We start from the raw sequence: 19,480 nt of genomic DNA, 5'->3' as shown, positions 1-19,480 counted from the left end.
GTTTCTTTTTATGGCTAACCAACAGAGGTGGGTAGAAGGGTGCAGAGCTTTCCTGGGAAGGTCCTGGGCTGCCTTCAGCGATTAAAGAAGAAGGACTTGAGGCTTTGCAGAAACTGTGACTTTTGTCTCAGTTTCTGCTTCTTCCGGATGATGGGGATCCAGACAAGGCCACAAACGAGAAGCATCAGTCCCAAGGACAGGAAAGCCGGGCCACACATTTTGTAAACGTTTTTGTTCTCAATTAGGAAGCAAGACAGGCTGGTGATGACCGTCCCAATGAGGAAGATGGCTGCCCCAACAGACACGACAATGACAGGCTTGTGGTATATGTCCCACTTGCTTCTGGATGCGCTGGTCCAGACAGACTCACTCCGGGAGCTGATGCAGAGGGTGCTGGCCGTGTTACTGGTCAGCAGCTCCTTGGACTGAGGAGACTTCTCACTCCCGTCAGGGCTCTTGGGGGGAATTTCCATGGTTACGGGATCCGAGGAGGAGACCTGAGATGGACAAAAGAGAAAGAACAAATCATGGCTAGTGATGGAGGATGGATTGGGTGCTTTGCATTTGGTCATTAACCGGTGCTAAGTCACATGAAGGTGGACAAGGCTTTGTGGTTCACTGCAGCAGAGAAGAGCATCACACCTGAGAGCAATGAAACGCAGGAATAGGCAGCAGGGTTCTGCAGGACTGGACTGAGGCTGCCTGCAGAGACCCACTGCCCACCCAGGGACAGTGAACTCTACAGTCTCTGTCCTGACACCTTCCAGCTCCCACAGGGGTTCAGTGGTGGGATGGCTCCATGCCCATAGAGACACACTGCCCTGAGCCTCCCAGGGCTCTTGGCTGCTTCCAGGGAAGTATCAGGATGCTGCGAGCAGGGCTGGTAAAGCTGCCTGTGGGGAGGAGCTGTGTATCTCCAGATCTGTTTTCATTCTCAGATCCCAATTTACACCTCAGCACCTTGTGGCATAATCGTGCCTCCCTCTTGCAGGTGGGGAAACTGAGGCACAGGTGTGCCACATCAGCATGGCTCAGCGGGAGGGCAGAAAGCAGCCTCCCATGGGCTGAGTGTTTCCTTCAGGCCCCTGGGGCTGGATGTTCCTCACTGCCACATCCAGCCCAGACATGTCAGCCTTGTAGCAGCTGCAGCACAGGAGCTTCTCATTTCCTATCGAAGTGCTCAGAAATGCTTGTCACACAGGAAATGTTTCTCCAGCTCTAGGCTGGGGCAGGCTGCTGTGGGAGGGCTCTTGGGCTCGGTAGCAGAAGCACACCAAAACTCTGCTTTGCCATGGGTGGATCAGCAGCATGGCTTTTTGAGGTGTAATTTTTTCACCAGCTCAAGGAGGAAATACATTTTCCCAGAAACGAAGTGCCTTTAGCATGGAGAAAGCATTATGGTAAATGGGAAGGGTCAAGCATTATGTTAACCACTATTTCCTTGGGGCTCTGCTGAGGAGACAAGGGCAGGAGGCTGGATCAGGGAGTGCTCCTGATGCACATGAGCATCTACCAGGGCTGGGGAGGGTGGGAGAGGCTGGGGATATGGAATCAGATTGGGTTTTTTTGCAAAAAGAACTCCTGCCTGAGCTGCCAGGTTTTCTCCCAAGGGCTCAGCGGTGTCGGGGGGCTGGTTCAGCTCTGGGTCCTCAGCACAGGACACACATGGACCTGCTGGAGCCAGAGGAGCCACAGGAATGATCCGAGGCTGGAACAGCTCTGCTGGGGGACAGGCTGAGAGAGCTGGGGGGTTCAGCTGGAGAAGAGAAGCTCCAGGGAGACCTTAGTGTGGCCTTTCAGTGCTTAAAAGGGGCCGAGAAGAAAGATGGGGATAGACTTTTAAGCAGGGCCTGTTGTGATAGGACAAGGGATGATGGCTTTAAACTAAAGGAGGGAGATTCAGGCTGGACATGAGGAAGAAATTGTTGCCCTGAGGGTGGTGAGAGCCTGGCCCAGGTTGGCCAGAGAGGTGGTGGCTGAACCATCCCTGGAGACATCCCAGGCCAGGCTGGACGGGGCTCTGAGCAACCTGAGCTGGTGCAGATGTCCCTGCTCATGGCAGGGGGGCACTGGGGGAGCCGGGAAGGGCCCTTCAACCCAAACCATTTATGATTCTATGATCTTGAGGGTCTCTTCCAACCAAAATGATTCTATGATTCTGCGATTCTATTCAGGGTGATACTGGGCTGGATTTGCACACTGTGTGTGCCACGGGAAGGCCCATGGCTGCAGCGGGCAGCAACCAGGTGTAGATCAGATGAGCAGGAAGCCTGGTGGCCCCAGCTCGTTTCCCGTTGCTGCTAATCAATATCAGAGCACACACCATGTAAGTGCAGCTGCACAGAGACTGCAAAGCTGGCACAGTTCCAGAGGCACCAATTTTAAGGAAACCTGCCCATATTTGGGCCATAATGGGCCCAGTGCCCATCTAGGAATGCTGATGGCTGGATGCCAGCCAGCACCTCCCTAATTCTTTCACCTGTGTCCCCTGCCAAGGTTTGTGGTTTCTTCTGAAAAGAGACAGATGTAATTTTTCAACTTAGTCCCCACAGCACAAACACTGTTACAGAAGCGCAGATCTGGTAGTATCAGTGTATTTTGTGATATATCAGGTTTGCCAATCTTAGGCCAACAAGCAAAAACAAAAGCCAAGCACAATGGACATGATTCACATTCCTCCCATCCACAGCTTTCGCCCCTTTCTGGACAGATGTGGGCATTTCTGCCATCCTGATATAACTTCTACAGCACTCGATCAGGGATGATCAACCACTAGACAAGGCAAGTAAGTCTGGTCACAGAAGCAAGCTCTGGTTTCTCTGCTTCTCTTCCTTTTGAGTTGCTAACCCTATCTCTGCAAGCTGGGCTGACTGAAGTGGAACATGCTGACCCCTTGGCTTTGCAGAAGCACGAGCTGCCATGAGATGTTATTTTGATGGCTACAGCCGTGTTAGACATGCAGTGATCAGGCACAGCTTCCCCTGCTGTCAGTGAGGTGATGCAGCTCACCTCACCTCCCCGTTCCTGTAAGTTGCGGCTTCGGGCAGTGAGAGGCTGCTCAGACAAAAACCAAATCCTGACAGCAATGTCCAGTGTCCTAGTGAGACAGGCTGGCTCTGCATGGGCCAGAACCTTTACTCTGCTTCCATCTATACAACCTACCCAGGAGTCAGACCTGTCCTCAAAAAAAACCCCACCAGCTACAGTTTTGCAGAGGTGTGTCCAGATCCTGGATAACTTCTTGCTTGGCTAGTGTGTGCAGCCTGTCCACCAGCTCCCCTGCTCATAGCATTGCTGGGTTGTGGCCTCCCCTCTTCCAGCTCAAATCTCTTACAAGGATCTTCCTGAAATTTCATCCTGGGTAGTCATGTCATTTCTTGTCTTTCTTGTTGTAACATCCATTGCAGAGAGGTTTTATGATCAAGCCAGTGTATACTTTGAATTTGGCTTTGTGGTTGGAAATTTGCTTTCTTCTCTGGAATAATGCCCAGCTCTCATATCTCAGCAGTCTAATGCAGTCTGCTCTGCTCCAGCCCTCAGGGACCCCATTCCCTGCTCACCTGCGTGCTGCCACCCTCCCTCCCCATCCAGGGCTACTCTGAGCTCTGCAGAGCACATTCCTCTTCATTTTGCAGAGCACTAATGTCAGCCTCCTGCAGAAACTATTGTCTTCCTTTCAGATTTGCATTTACACTACAGTGGATTGTTTTCCCTCCTTTGATTTTCTCGCATAGCCATCCCTCCCACCACATTTCCCAGACCCCGATCAATTTTCTGGGACTTGGGGCAGAGCATGCCTTTTTGGTCACACTTTTCTCTACATTGGGTTCTCTTCCTCTAACTTATATACTCCGCTTTGTATTTCTGTCTGTGTTTTTGCACTAGGCTCTGTGTGTTTTCCCCACAGTTAGCTGGTGAACGATTTCACTCCCTGCAAGTGGCCGGAGTTTGTTTGCGTGCACTGCATGTATCTGCAGCTCTTGGGAGAGCTAATGCGATTTCAGTTTCTGCTCGGCCCATGTTCCATCCCTAATTCCTCACAGAGTGCTCATACTTGAAGATGCGATGGCTGTACTGAGCAGCCTGGCAGGATAATGCTATCAGATTTCTCCCAATTTTTAAAATCATTATTGTTGTAAGGAGAGCATTAGCAGATGACTGTTTGCTGGCTTGAAAATGCCTCCAGAGCATATCTCGGGTTTCAGGTCTGATGTGCTGCTGCTGCTTCTGAAATCTTGGGCAGTGGAGATAATACAGGGGTCTTGCTTTTCCCCCTCCATAAGGAAGAGCCTCATGTGATTCTATTTTTCCTACCTTTCCTCCTCCAGTGCTCTGTGTGGTGATTTTCATTTTTGAGGGGGGAGACACACTGTTGTCAGCCTGCTAGGGTCAGCTCCTGCTCTCCTAAACCAGGTTCACCTCTAGCCCTATACACCTCTGGGAATCAAACCTCATGGAAAATAATGTTTTGAGGAAAAGGCAAAGTGAACCCTGTACTCCTTGAATGTGGCTTGCTTTGATTTAAGCTGAGGGGAAGCAAAAAGACCAGCCTGGCTTGAGGGACAGGCCTGGATGGGCTTTTCTGGAAGGCTCAGACCCTGCCAGCCATCCCCAAGCAGACAAAACAAGCGAGCTCTGGTCTGCCTGGCACCAGTACAACCATTGGGTTTGGGTAAACGGCAACTCCAGTGCTCTGGAGCAGTTGTGTGGGTCACCTGAACATGTCCACATGCTTCTCCCACCTGTCCCCAACCTGGCTGCCTGAGATCTAGAAACTGCCCCACCAAAGCCCTGGTCTGTCCCACAGAGGGGGACCCACAGACTGTCCCCACTGCCCCATGGCTCTCTGGGGTTTCCAGTGGCCTCCAGATGGCTTGGGATGGTCCCCTGGCCAACAGCAGCATCAGGTGCTCTGCAAAGTCTTGGGGTGAGACCCAAAGGGTTCATTTGTCCTCCAGCCAGAAGATGTGTCCTGCCTGCAGCTCCAATGGATGGGCAGCAAAGTTCTCACTGGTGGGTCCCAGCTGTGAGGAAACCGTAATGTTGGGGAATGCAGGTCCTCAGTACAGGACCAGCCCCAGATGACAGCTGTGGGCCCTCATTTGCCAGGAGAAGGGAATAGCTGCTCAGAGGACTCAGCTCTGACTGTGGAAGGGTGGGAAGGGAGGTTGCTGCACTGACGGACATGTACATGCATTTGCAGAAATTTTTTGTTAGATGCTTAGCACTGGCCAATTTTAACTGAGAGTGGCTCTTAATCAGGTACAAAGTGAATAGGAATTGTATGATTCCTACATATCCTACAGCCATAGAATCACAAAATCATAGAATCATTTTGGTTGGAAAAGACCTTTAAGATCATTGAGTCTAACTGTTAACCCAACACTGTCACTAAACCATGTCCCTGAGAACCTTATCTCTGTGTTTGTTCAACTCCTCCAGGGATGGTGACTCCACCACTGCCCTCGGCAGCCTGTTCCAGGAGTGAGATGTGTATATAAAATATGTTCAGTGCCCGAGGTCCCCAAGAATCTGAGTAAGCCGGGGACTGGGGGGCTGCTTCAGTGGAGCTGGAGGACCTGCCCAGCCTGCATCCATCCTTCAAAGACCTCAAGCCCAGCAGCTGCAGGTCTTTCTTGGGGGACCTGCACACAGGGAGGTGCTGATGGGGAGCAGCAGTTCCTTGTGCGGGTGTCGGGGCAGGGAATCCCTGGGAATGGTCCCAGTTCCGAGAGCCAACTCACCATGCTGTGCCTCAGTTGTCCCAGCTGTCACTGATGGTGGTGTCTCGCTGCAGAGGTGAGGTGGCCACTTGCACTAGGCATCCCCTGAGCATGCCATGGAGGAACCCAGTCACCAGCTCCTGCGGGCACAAGAGGAGCAGCTCAGAGTATCCAGCCTTTTGTAGCTGTGTGTCCGCCTGAAAAGGACTGAATCCTTCTGGCTGAGCGGGCTCTGCTGTGGGAGAAGACACAGAGAGTTGTTTCGGTGCCGGACTTGAGAGCTAAAGCCCCATCCTCTGTGCTCCTGTCCCCACACCCCTGCTCGCCCCGGGGTGAGGAGCAGGCTGGCCAGGGCTACCTGGGCAGCCGCCTCTGCAAGACAGGCTGGTTCTGCTCTGAGAACAGAAGCGGAGAAACAAGGCAATGTCAGGGGATTTCACATCACCTACAAGCCCCACCAGATCTTGAATGTAAATTGGGACTGAGTCAGTGTCTGTTTGCTGGGGTGGTGGAGCTGGGTTGGGCCCAGCACCTGCATCCCTTGGGAGCAGCTTCTCCACATTGCACAGAGTTTGGACAGTCCCAGCAACACACTCAGGGGTCTTGCTGAGCAAAAAAACATTTGCAGTAAGACCCTTTTTGGGGCTCAGCAAGAGGATGACCCCCAGCCTTGTTGTGCTGCTTCCCCTCTCCCCTTCCACCACTCCCAGAGCCAAACCCATGGAAACCCATCCTACTTACGTGGTGAATGGTGAGGGATGGCTGCCCACCCCACCGGCTGTGGGACAAGCTGCAGGTCTTGCTCTCCTGAGCCAGGCTCACCCCGAGCCCCACACTCCTCTGGATGTTGCCTACTGAGCTCTGTTAAGAGTCTAATAAACAATGGAGCGTATCCCAGCTCTGATGAGCTCACCAGCCCATCAGTATATTGTTTAACCCTTTGTTTCCCTGCCTCAGGCCCCTGACAGGCTGACTTCCAGGCAGGAACCTGGGAGGGATTGATAAAAGGCCACAGTTTGGGAGGCAGTTCAGCAGTGGGGCAGGGGGGTCGGTGCTTGGAGCAGGGATCCCGGACGGGGGCTGTTGCTGATCCAGGCTTGGATCATCAGCAAGTTCCTGCAACATCTCTGGGCTGCAGTTTCTGTGCTGTCCAAGCAGCGGATCATAGCTGGTGTCTGCAAAGTACTTTGAGGATCCTTGTTGAGACATTAGAGGGATGCAAGATATTAGCAATTAGCTAGTAATTAACATCCTGAGCCCATTACAAGGAAGGGAATGGAAGAGGGAGGCGGCTCTGGCATACTTTCTCCTTTCACAAACCCACAGCCAAACTTTAACACCCTGTGGTAGTTGCATATCCCCCCCTGCCCTGAGATCCGGAGCCTTCAGTAGGGCAGTTGATGGTTCCTTGGCACCTTTTGTGCCCCACTGTGCCAGTCCCCAGTGCACACCTGGGGGTGGTGCTGACAGTCACGTCCCCCCTGCCCAGGGCAGGGTGACTGCACCCCTCCTTGGCTGGGGGGGCAGCAGGGGTGGGACCCCCCGTTAGTTTGCAGGGTCCTCACCAAAGGAGGTGCCCAGAGCAGCTGAGAAGCTTCTCGGCCGTGTTGTGGTGACCACAGGCAGATCTGACCAGGCTATAAAAGGGGGTTCCTGCCGAAGACCCCCTTGGAGTGGTCTTCTCGGAGCAGCGGGTCTGTGAACCGGAGTGCTCCCTTTAGACTGGGACGCCGTCTGAGGAGACTTCCTGCGATTGAGAGTGCCGAACCTTCTCCTGTGGTGAGTGTTTTTTTTTCTCTGCTGGATATATTCTTGAATGAGCCTTTGCCTAACGCAGGCAAGTGATTGTTTCTTCTGGGTACCCTGGAGTGAGAGGCCTCTGGTTTTGTTTCTTGTGGGTGTATGCATGCACCTTGCGGATCCTCATTATTCTTAAGTTGTACTCCAATAATCTCCCCAACTGATATCCCAACCTGTATTTTATCTTGTAGGCGTGCTTAGTAATTGTATAAACCCTGTTTCTAGTCGGTTTATTTGCTACACTTTTCCGGCTAGAATAAAGTCTGTTTTGGAACTTGCTATCCACCTGAAATTGACTTTTGGGGTGCCTCCGTGACAGACACTTAACATCAGTGTGAATGCACTTGCTGCAGGGAAGGGATCCAGCCTGACACAGACATTACTGGTGGCCAGGGCTGGGTTCCAGTGTTGGTGGGGCTGTCTCCCTCCCTGAGGGTTCTTCATTGGTTTGGTGCAATAAGTAACGGTACATAAACTGTGCCACAGACCTGGCCAGGGAGCACCTGCAACAGGATGCATTTCACCCCCTGCTTTTGTACTGTGTCTAAGCTGAACTGAGCTTCTTCTGCCCTGCTGGGGGGCATCCAGTCATGTGCTTTGGCCAGATATTCCACCACCTGTCCCTATTCATTTCGTGCCCCCACACCCAACTTGCCCCATGCTTCTTGCAGGGACCCTGGCATCCCCTTCCTGCCCCAAGGACCAAGCTGTGGTGGCAGAGAGCAGGCAGGGACCAGGTCACAGTCTTTGGGCATGGTCATGAGCTGGAGGGTATTTTGAACATGGTAACCCCCTTTATGTCATGGTAACCTGAACAGGGAACCAGGGGTCAAACGTTTTCTAGGGATGGCTCCTGCCCCTCCAGGGCTGGGGTAGAAGAAAGACATGGACCTGCTGGAGAGGGACCAGAGGAGCCACAGAAAGGATCCAAGGCTGGAACAGCTCTGCTGGGAGGACAGGCTGAGAGAGCTGGGGTTCAGCTGGAGAAGAGAAGCTCCGGGGAGACCTTAGTGTGGCCTTTCAGTGCTTAAAAGGGGCTGAGAAGAAAGATGGGGACAGACTTTTAAGCAGGGCCTGTTGCGAGAGGACAAGGGGTGATGGTTTTAAACTTAAAGGAGAGAGATTCAGGCCAGACATGAGGAAGAAATAGTTTGCGCTGAGGGTGGTGAGAGCCTGGCCCAGGTTGGCCAGAGAGGTGGTGGATGAACCATCCCTGGAGACATCCCAGGCCAGGCTGGACGGGGCTCTGAGCAACCTGAGCTGGTGAAGGTGTCCCTGCTCATGGCAGGGGTTGGGGGATGAGCTTGGAAGGTCCCTTCAACCCAAACTGTTCTGTGATTCTCTGACTCTATGGGGTACGTCCCTGAATCTGCCCCAGACATGACCACTGGGCTGGTTGAACAGGGAGTCCCTCCCAGTCTGTTCCTCATGTAGATAATCTGGGTACATTCCCCCCCGCGGTCCGGCCAGCCCGAACTTGCTGTCTGCTGGCTAGTCCTGCAGCCGGCAGAGCGCCCTGCATCCTCCCGCCCTCCCCGCTCCTCCGCGGTCACTTGCTGCCACCTCGCGGGGCGGGGACCGCGGCGCTGCCCGCAGCGCTGGGCTCTCCCTGCGGACGCTGCGCACGCAGGGACAGGCTGTCCCTGAGCCCACCAGGGACACAGCATCCCCCCAGAGCCTCCCACCTGCAAAGGCGTGCACACAGGGTGCTGCTTGCAGAGACGTGTCCCAGCAGCGGCAGTCAGAGGGGTCACACCACTGTCCCCCCTGCAGTGGCATAGTTGGTTGGACTCGATGATCTTAAGGGTCTCTTCCAACCAAAATGATTCTATGGTTGTATAGGGATCCCCAAGCACCTCAGCAGCACAGGGGAATAGAAAGCCCAGAAAGGGCTGTCTTGCAGAGACGTCAGTGCAGGGTGGTGGGGTGATGTGGCTGCCAGTGTGTAACCCTGTGGGCTGGGGCAGACGGGGCATGTCCCTCTCTGGGGAACTGTGTGCCCTGCATTGTTCAGCATGGCCCGGTTGCTGGCTCCCTGGCAGGCACAAAAGGTAAATAAGGATTTTATTCAACTGCCAAACCCCTTGCACAGTGAGATATTGTCACCAGCCAACACAGTGACAGAGAATGAAAGCATGAGTCTTACCTGGTCCCCTTCCTTCTCACCCCTCCCTCCAAAACTCCTTCCTAGGGCAGGTGCACCAGTCAGTGCTTGCCAAGCCCATCACAGACCATTAACCTTTTCATAGCTGGAAAGGAGGAAATAAAACCCACTCTGGCAATGGGTGCCATGTCTGGAGAACCATGAGCAGCACAAGCAAGTTCAGAGGTGCCTACAGTCACCTGCATTGCTCTGGGCTGGCTCAGCAGCATGATGATATTGGCTGGGACAGGGTAGGGTGGGATAGGATGAGATGGGATAGAATAGGATAGGATAGGACGAGCAGGGAGCAGATCTGCACAGCATCTCTGGTTCTGGCAGCAGTAGATGGTGCTGTTGCCCTGCCAGGATGGAGCTGGCATGTCCAGCTGCGCCGGGGCTGGTGAAATACAAATCAGCATCTCAGGAGTACTAGGTCCATCCCAGGCCTCTGGCAGGGGGGCCTGCACCCCAAGAAGCCTTTTCCAGACCCTCTTCCCAGTAGTGACACTCTCAAAACCTGTGGTGCAGCTGACAGGCGTTGCTTTTACAGGGTTTAGCAGTACTCAAGGCTCTGCTGTGCAGGCTGAGCCCTGTGCTGCACCAGCATCCCCACCGTCCCATGACACAGTGTCCCTGTCCCAGGTGTTCGTCTTATGGCACATGGAGCTTACATGGTCCGAAGAGTCACCAGAGAACCTTGAGCAAGCCTGGTAGCAACCAGTGCCCCAGTTGTGATTCCCCTTCCTCCCTTGGGATGCTACTGAACCCTCACCTCCATGCAGCAGCTGTAAAGCGTGTGGTGAGTGCGCTGGGCCATTGGATTCCTGAGCAATGTCACGGCAGGTCATCAGTTCCTGGCTGGAGGAGCTCTGCATTGGCACCTATAGCAGGAAGGTGATGGCTTTCAGGATGAAGAGCTGGCAGCAAAACTTGGATGAGTTTTGGGCTCAAAGCGATTGCAGAGCATCCTCCAGCACTGCTTTCCTAGGCCTTTGGGACAGAGTCATCCCCAGGTGACCGGGTGGGAGCTGTGCAGGAGGATGGGGGGACCTGTGTCAAACCAGGCTGTACATGGCATGGGGGAATCCAGCCCGAAAACCTGGCAGGGTGAGGTGGCAGGAGAAAAGTCTGGCAGGAGCAGCCCAGAGTTGTTACAGAAAGGTCTGGAGGTCCACGGGATGAGTCTGCCACCACTGTGGGTTGTGCCTGTCCTTGTGTCACCAAAGGCAGTAGAGGGGTTGCAAGGAGAGGCAAGATGAAGTTATCATTAGCCTGCAAGTGATAGAAGAAGACAAAGAAGCTGTTATGAGCCCCAGCCCTTTGCTCATGAGAGAATCAGCGGCTGGTCAAGGCTGTGCCCTTAGTTTGAGTTTAACTGAGCAGACTGTGTGTGTGAGGGGGAGTCACTGCTGAGCTGTGGCAGGATGCTGTATTTTCCAGGTTCAACATTTCAGATGTGCACTATGGTCCCTTACCAGCCCAATGGGAATTGTTCTTTATGTTTGAATTACTACAGGGGGATAGATAACAACTCCATAATTAGGTTTCCACCTTTGAAATCTTACATTTCTTTTGCAGCTTGAATATTTATGCAATCACAGAGCTTAGTGTGTCCCAGTTCTCCATGTTATTTATTTATGTTCAACAATGCCTGTAGTTGTTAAATCACAATGTTTTCAATAAAAAAAGAAGAAAAAAAGAAAAAAAAAAACAAAACAAAACTCACCTACCTCAAGCCCAGAGATTTTTTTCCTCCTCTCCCCCAGCCTTCAAGCCCTTACCTTACTAGTTAGAAACCCTGGGGGTCTGTTAGCTCCAAATTCATGATGTGTTGTACAAATTGATATAATTTGTTTCTGTAAAGGAGAAGAAGGCTTGGCCAAAATGGGAACTGAGGATTTCTTACTGAAGACCTTCAAACCCAGCTTACTGTAGTGATAGATTTCAGCCCTGGACAGAGTGAGTGCCCCCGTGGGTACAGCCAGGGGCAGGGCTGGGATCCTCGGTGCATTGCTGGGGAACCTCTCTCACAGTGGACCAGCAGGAGGTCACATCCCACCTGCCACAGAGACACCAGTAACCTCAGTATGATAGCAAGTTCCAGCAACAACAGTTCCCATCGTGGAGCTGGGTATCAGCCCTTGGGCTGATGGTGATTGACCTGATCCACATCTGCAGGGTGACAGCAGAAATACAACAGGATGACAAACTGGGGAGAGCTGAGAGGACACATGTGAGGACACGAGGTTTCTCTAACTCCTCCTTGTTGGATGTGATGTGGATCCCCTGAGAACAGGAGCAGCAACAGGCTGCAGGGATCCTGGTGAATGCTCAGTGTAGGGAGGTTTTAGTCACGCAGAAGCAAAGCTGGATGAATCACAGAATCCCAGAATGTCAGGGGTTGAAGGGCCCTGGAAAGCTCATCCAGTGCAATCCCCCCATGGAGCAGGAACACCCAGATGATGTTACACAGGAAGGTGTCCAGGCGGGTTGCAATGTCTGCAGAGAAGGAGACTCCACAACCCCCCTGGGCAGCCTGGGCCAGGCTCTGCCACCCTCACCGGGAAGAAGTTTCTTCTCCAATTTAAGTGGAACCTCCTGTGTTCCAGTTTGTACCCACTGCCCCTTGTCCTATCACTGGTTGTCACCGAGAAGAGCCTGGCTCCATCCTCCTGACGCTCAACCTTTCCAGTGAGCAGCCAGTGAAAACTGAGAGCGTTACTGTTTGGGATGATTTCTGTTTGGAAATGCGTTGTACATGGATTAGGGATTTAAATAAATTTATGAGACAATTACCCACTTCAGTTAGATGAGGACATGAAAACATATTTACCCATTGCTTGCTCTTAGCTGCTAAGTGGTCTGCAGAAGGACATGGCTTCTTTAAGTGTCTCATGTATTTATCTTTTAAATCACTTTTTTAAGCATACATGGTTTATTGCTTTATTGATTGAACAGAACTTTGAATAATCAATATGACTTTAAGAATTCACTGGGAATGACAGAATTGCAATTAAGTAGAGTATGTGGAGAGAGTGTTAACCCATCTCATTAATTAATGAGGTCACTTTTTTCAAGTGTCTCATAGGAGCCTTTGGGAAGAAGTTGGCAATTTATTGCCGTCCCTGGAGATGTTTTTTTCTCTTTCCTCCTGCAAAGTTCTCTTAGACTCCCTGCCCTGTACTGGTGACCTTCACGTGTCCTCCTACAGCTTCTTTGTGCAATGCAGGACAGGACTGGAGGTGTCAGGGACTTTTTCTTTCTGCCAGCCAGGTCCCCAGCCCTGGGTACCATCCCTTGGGGCAGCAAATGGAGTCGGTTCTTTGTCCTTGTTCCCTGTCCTGGGGAGATGCTGCCTTAGGCCAGGGAGAAGCCGTGGCTCCTGGCATGTCTGTAAGCTGTATGTGACTTCTGATCTCAAAACGGCTCAAACATTTCGGGTTGTGCAAGTTTATTCACATGTTTGTTTGAAAAAAAAAAAAGTAGATACCTGTCAGCTGGGTAGTTCTGGATCCCATAGACCTAGGCAGAGGTTATACGGGACAAAACCCACTGTGGGAACAGAAAGGATGTGATTTTTCCCCAGCTGGGTGGGCTGATGGGTCCCTCTGCACTTGTCAGGGCTTGACACAGGGCTGGGGATCGGCTCAGAAACAAGACACAGAATGTTTCTCACAAACTGTTCAGAGCAACACTCTGCGCCTGCTCACAAATCCTTCACAGATGGAAACTGAGGCAAAAGTACATCTGATGGCTTCCTGAGCCAGCTGGGCATTTAGAAAAAGGTGGTTCATGCTTGTATTTGCAAATAAAAGCATGTTATGTCTTTGCTTGCACTTTGCAGTCCATGCAATGCTCAGGCAGGAAGAAAACTACTGATAGATCACAGAAAGGTTTCCAGAGCATGAGCATTTCACTGAAGTTCAGTGCTTGCTTGTCCAAATATCTTTATCAGAGCCTCATTATCCTTCTTTATACAAAGCTTTGGTCCCCTCCTTCTAATAAGGAGCAAAAAAAGTACTATTTTAGGCTTTCTCAGTGAATTGCTCATGATTAAAGAGATCATCTGGGAATAGTCTAAGACATTGAGAAGTCTCTGTATGAAATATTGAGCAGTACTTAAGAAAGTCAACTGTGCTGAGGTATTTGTGCCACGGAAATGGGACTGGTCTAAGAATGACAATTAAAAGGAGACAGAGAAAGCAGCAGTGTCTGATGACTCATGAGGAGAAAACTGCTCCAGCTGGGCCAGGCTGGGATGGATAAAGTGTCTGGGTCAAGTTGGGTAACCGTGTTCATCTGCTTCATGATGGGGCCGTTTTTAAGTGGTGGTGGCTGTACGCAAGGCCTGAAGAAGCACCACTAGATGTGTCATGACATGAATCTTAAGATTTGAAAAAGGAAACTGGCTTGTGATGGGAAATGGGTTTTGAGCAAACTATTTTGAAATTGTTGCTGCTTGATTTCTGCAAAAAGTGGGGATGTTGCACTGAAATATCAAACTGGCCAAAATGGAGTTATTTTTGCTATTATATTGGACACAAGAATCCCCACTTCTAGTGTTGCTGGGGCAAGAACATTCTGCAATACAAGCTCCAGAGCATCGAATTGCTGGAAACCCACACTTCATCTCTAGTCCTGGAGAGGATCATTTTACATGTAGGATAGACTTTGGTCTGTACTCAAAGACCTACCTTATGCCAAGCCCTTGTACCAGAAAATATAATCTCTGCGAGATTCTTAACCTGAAGCCTGATTTGGTATCAGAAAATATTGGACATTTTAAGTACTGGCCCAATTGTACGTCCAGGGCTGCCGTACAAGTGTCCTATGGTCCCTGCACAAGGTTTGAGATGCTTTTCTGGAGAAGCTGGACCCACTGTGCATGTTACAGTGTTGACGTGCTGCTTACTGCCAGGTACACAAGAGCCAGCCCGGGTCCTACTTTGAATGTGTTTGAAAGCAGCCAGAACTGTGTGCCAGCTCATGGGACTTTTGCTTGTAGGACACGGTTACGTCAGAACACTGATAACTGATTTCCCTCTGATGTGTTCCCTTCCCCAGACAGTGGGACTGATGTAACCAGCACAATTTCTACTGCTTTGGCAGACTGACATAATTAAAACAAGAGAGCTGCTGCGAGTTGACACACTTTTAAATAGGAAGGGCTGGTGAGAATCTGAGCAACAATAAAAAATTATTTATGTAAATATTTTATTTATTGAAATTCTTCCTGAGTTACTTCCAAGTCCCTGATATTTATTGATGGCTATCAGAGGATTAACTAAACGCAATGGAGATTTTTGCATATATATTGTGCAGGCACACACTCCTTCCATTTGAGTGACAAGATGGGTGATAAATAGCATGTATTAAATCCATAGTGATTGCAGAGAATCAATCCATCTCCTCTGGGAAATTAGCTGTGTCAAGGAAAGCAGTGCCGAGGGAAAGGCAAGCAGCAGGCACGGCGGGGGGAGGACAAGGTCTCCAGCCTTATTGATCGGTGGAGATGCCTGTTCATGGCCAGGAGAGGGACAATCGGGCCCAAAGCAAGAGCTGGTGGTACTGGGGATCTTGACTGGGAAGGTGATTCCTGAGGGGAGAGCAATGAGCATCCTCTGTTGGGGAATGCCACTTCGAGTGACAGGATAACTCAGATTTGAGGTTGGTTGGTAATTCTCTGGCTCCCCCTTTTTGATGCTAGACTTATCTTTACCCTTTCCTGGAATGTCACTTCCAAGTCTCATTTTTCCCATATACTTATATTGTTCTCTCATCATGGATTTCCATTTCTTCCTGTTTATTTCCCATATTTCCAGCACACATCAGTAAGAACCACGTGGAAATGAAAAGCAGGTCAGTGGGACAAATTAATTTTCTCTGTCCTCTGTGCTATGACTTTATGACAAGTGGCTAATCATCTTTGATTCCTCTGGTCTTCCTGGTGATAACATTAGCCACGTTCTACTCATTTAGCTCATCTATGGATATAAATATCTAATTCAACAGCACATGAGAAGAGCACAGGCGGCAATGTTCAGGGAGCAGTAATCCCTTTTGCATGTGCTTGCACTTTTTAAAAGCACTTCACAATGACCTTTCAAAATTAAATTATCAGTTGTGAGAATCTATTAGACCTTGGTCATCAGTTTTTTGCCTTGAGGTCCATGCTGATGAGTAATGGCAATTCCTGCTTTCCAGTAAAGGGCAGGGCAAAGCAACCTTTCTTGCTGCCCTAGAAATGTCTAGCTGGGCTCAGGCAACCTCACCCCCCTTGGTCATCAAGTGTGGAGCAGGATGAGACCTAGAGTCTGTCCATCAGTCCCAGCTTCCTCATCTCCCACAGGCTGTAAAGCCACTAACTTCTTGTTTTGTTCCACTGCTGTCCTCCCTGAGCAGGTTGTGTCCCATGGAGGGCTGTTGCTGTGCCCGTATTCCTCTTAGTCCGAGAAGGCACATGGTGGGGCTGAGATCTGCAGTCTGCACCAGGCATCCTGCGATGGAGGATAACGCCAAGCCTATTTCAGCTCCAAATGGCTCCATTGTATCTAGTTTACATAAGGAGCTATAAATATGCATCCCTGCTTTCCTGCTAGCTTGCACGCTGTTTTCCGTCTTTGCATTTTTAATTGTTGTGGCAGCTGCAGCATTTTTAAATTCAGTGGTGCGATCTGTGTGACTGGAACGTGCTGGGAGGATGTCTGACACAAGTCCCTTCAAGCCTGGGAGGCAGCTCCCAACATGGGTAGGTTGAGACCGTTTCCCTTGGGCCTCAAGAGGAGAAGGACTTGAAAAGACAGAAGGAAAGGGATCATTCAGCAGTGTCCTTTGACATGGAATGGTCCCTGTCCAGATAAACTCCCGCTGTGGCATCTTTTCTTCCATTTGGGCATAAAGACCGGCCTGAGGCACCTTCCCTAGCTTGCTTCAGACCCAGGGGCCTTTCCATGTTGGTTTCTAAAGGACTTTGCTTTGCCAGGCAGGTTCAGGTCAGCGGCAGGAGCACTCTGCCTCTGGTACTGGGAGCTTGACCTTCATGTGGCTTTATTTTTGAGTTGAGGAACGCTGCAGAAGACCAAATGGTGTTTGTAACAGGTACTGATGAGAGACAACATCTCCTACACCATGTTGTCCAGAGCAACTCATAGATCTCAGGGCAGGGAGGCAGTGGGCAGAAGCTGGGTTCAGGGTGGAGTTGCAGCTGAGCTGAAGAGGAGAGAGGTTCTGGCTTTTGGACCCTCCACTTTGGCAAACACCCACACGTATACCCCTGCTTTTCTTTCTCTGCAGCCCTATAGGTGAACTCGGTACCAACCAGCAAGTTTAGGTCAGTTGTGGAAAGGACATAAAGTTATTCATACAGAATTATAGAATCAGTTTGGTTGGAAGAGAACCTCAAGATCATCGAGTCCAATGGCTAACCCACCCCTGGCACTGCCGCATGTCCCTGAGAACCTCATCTCTGTCTGTTCAACCCTCCAGGGATGGTGACTCCAGCACTGCCCTGGGCAGCCTGTCCCAATGCCCCACAGCCCTTTAGGGAAGAAATTGTTCCCCAGATCCAACCTCAACCTCCCCTGGTGCAACTTGAGGCCGTTTCCTCTTGTCCCGTCTCTTGTTCCTGGGGAGCAGAGCCCGACCCCCCTGGCTCCAAGCTCCTTTCAGGCAGTTCAGAGATCAGAAGGTCTCCCCTCAGCTCCTGTTCTCCAGCTGAACCTCCCAGGTCCCTCTTGCTCAGGTACTGTCTGGAAGGGACCCTGTGGGTCACCAAATCTGCCCCTTTCTTTGCAGTGACCACCCCACATAGTGTGTAGTTTGAATAGCAGCAGGAAAGCTCAGCACCCTCAGGCTGGCTCTCCTGTCTCCAGCCTGACTCCCTCTGCCAGCAGAGCATGGAGTCTCTGTTAATCAGCACTCGGCTTTTAGTAATTACATTATTTATTGCAATATGAAAACAGAATAATAATGATAATCACAAGAAAGGAATTAGCCTGGCCAGAATGAAGCTGTTAATTTTGCTGTGTCTGGTCTGACATGATCACTTTCTGGAGCATTTTTCTTGGAATGGTTCTGCCTCTGCTAAGCTCACTCATTAAAAGCCGGCTGCACCGGCCCTGCTAAGCCATCGGCTCAAGGTCAACACTGAGCGTCACTCTGTGCGGAGTGTAGTAATGCAGGGTCTGAGGTCAACAGATGAATAAACACACCTTTCCCTTATTATAAATCTCTTTAATCCCATGTGCTCTGAATGCAGCCACCTTCCTTTGGCTCCAATTTGCAATTTATATGCCAATGTTTTCACTGCTGGAAGAATCAATACACCTGGACAAGACTTGAAATGAGCAGGATCCAGAACTTGCTGAAGGAGAAGGCTGGATTTTATTTGGGAGGTGAACTCCCAAGCTTTATCTGCAAACTAAAATGATGTGGAAGAGCTTGACGAGGCAGGGCACAGAGCCCAAAACCATTCTCTGGGCCATGGAGAACCGCCGTCGGCTCCAGTGAAGTCCTGACCCCATCCCATCCCATCCCATCCCATCCCATCCCATCCCATCCCATCCCATCCCATCCCATCCCATCCCATCCCATCCCATCCCATCCTCCTTTGCCATTTTTCTTGTGGGTCCCCAAAACAATTATTCCCAAGGCTCAAACCCTCCCTGATTAGCCGGAGCTTGTAGTGCCTTTGCTTTAAGTGTTTATGAGTTACCAAGTTAGGAAAAAACAAAACAAAACAAAACATCTGTGTCTGGAGGGGGGAAACTCTGGGAAACAGAAAGCTTTCTATGTCCTTTCAGGGCAGCATCCGGTGCCCTGTAGCTGTGGTTTCCACCTGAGGCAGTTTGCAAGCTCTAATGAAACCCTCCTCTCCCTCTGAGAGGAAGGCATTAAAAACAAACAAGCAAGTCTTAGAAAGCTTGAGGGTGGCTTGATTATTTTTAAACATTTATAGTGCTGTCACCTCTGGTGATTTTAATTGCAAGTTCTGAGATGCTGGGAGTTTCTTTCAGTCCTAGAATCAGGCTTTGCTTTGTTTTTGAGAAGTGGGAGTGGAAAATGTAATCTATGGATGCTCTGAAACCAGAACAGCCACCTGGAGTGGGCTTAAGAGGAGTTTCTTCCTCTATGTAGTTTTGGAAACTGTAGAATCCTCAGATTTCTGCAGTTTCCAGATGTCCCTTTTTTAAGACTAAAATTTTCAGCCAATTATTTCAGTTCTGAGTTAAAGACATTATTATTCTTTTTTAACTACAGACTTACAGTATTGAGTCTTCTAACCTGAACTAAATGCTTGGAGAACAGCAGGGGCTGGAAAGGACCAGCCCTTCCACCCGGTGCGTGCTTGTCTCTGTTTGCTCTCAGCTCTCCCAGACTATCTTTACTTTTTTTTTTTTCAGCTGAAACACATTGCTTTCTATCCATAATGGACTTGATTTTTTACTTCTTTAATGGATGGGGAAGATTCAGCTCTCCCAAAGTTAGACGACGAATGGGACTAGGTTTAGTCTTCATTCCGCAGCATTTTCAGAGCACCCGGCAGAGCTTGTATTTAATCATCACCTGCATAAACCTGTAAAGTGGCAGGTAGCCACGGTGGGAAGGTTTTAACTGGGTGGCAGCCCGTGCTGTGACTGGGACTAGGTTCTCCATGGCACCGAGGTCTCCCATCAGATGAAACGCATCTGAGGCTCCTTGCTCCCGACCTCCCATCTCATAGCTTGAAAGAGAGGTTTGCATGTATGTTTTTGTTCCTGCAAGGGGACAGGTTGCTTCTTCCAGGGGGCAGAATGGCCCAGGCAGCCCAGGCACG

At 50.4% G+C, this 19,480-nt stretch overlaps 1 protein-coding gene across 1 annotated transcript; it reads right to left on the bottom strand.

Moving 5' to 3' along the window:
* Positions 1 to 74: 74 nt before the first annotated feature.
* On the bottom strand, positions 75 to 491 carry PIRT (phosphoinositide interacting regulator of transient receptor potential channels; the record flags this gene model as incomplete). Its single annotated transcript, XM_082067173.1, has 1 exon — positions 75 to 491. Exon 1 carries the CDS (start codon positions 471 to 473, stop codon positions 75 to 77), a length of 399 nt encoding a protein of 132 aa, XP_081923299.1. The 5' UTR covers positions 474 to 491.
* Positions 492 to 19,480: the final 18,989 nt, after the last annotated feature.

The sequence above is a fragment of the Streptopelia decaocto genome, assembly GCF_964273445.1.
Source record: "Streptopelia decaocto genome assembly, chromosome: 16".
Lineage (NCBI taxonomy): Eukaryota > Metazoa > Chordata > Aves > Columbiformes > Columbidae > Streptopelia > Streptopelia decaocto.
The sequence above is the reverse complement of the archived record's forward strand: the minus strand, read 5'-3'. Positions and strand labels throughout refer to the sequence as shown.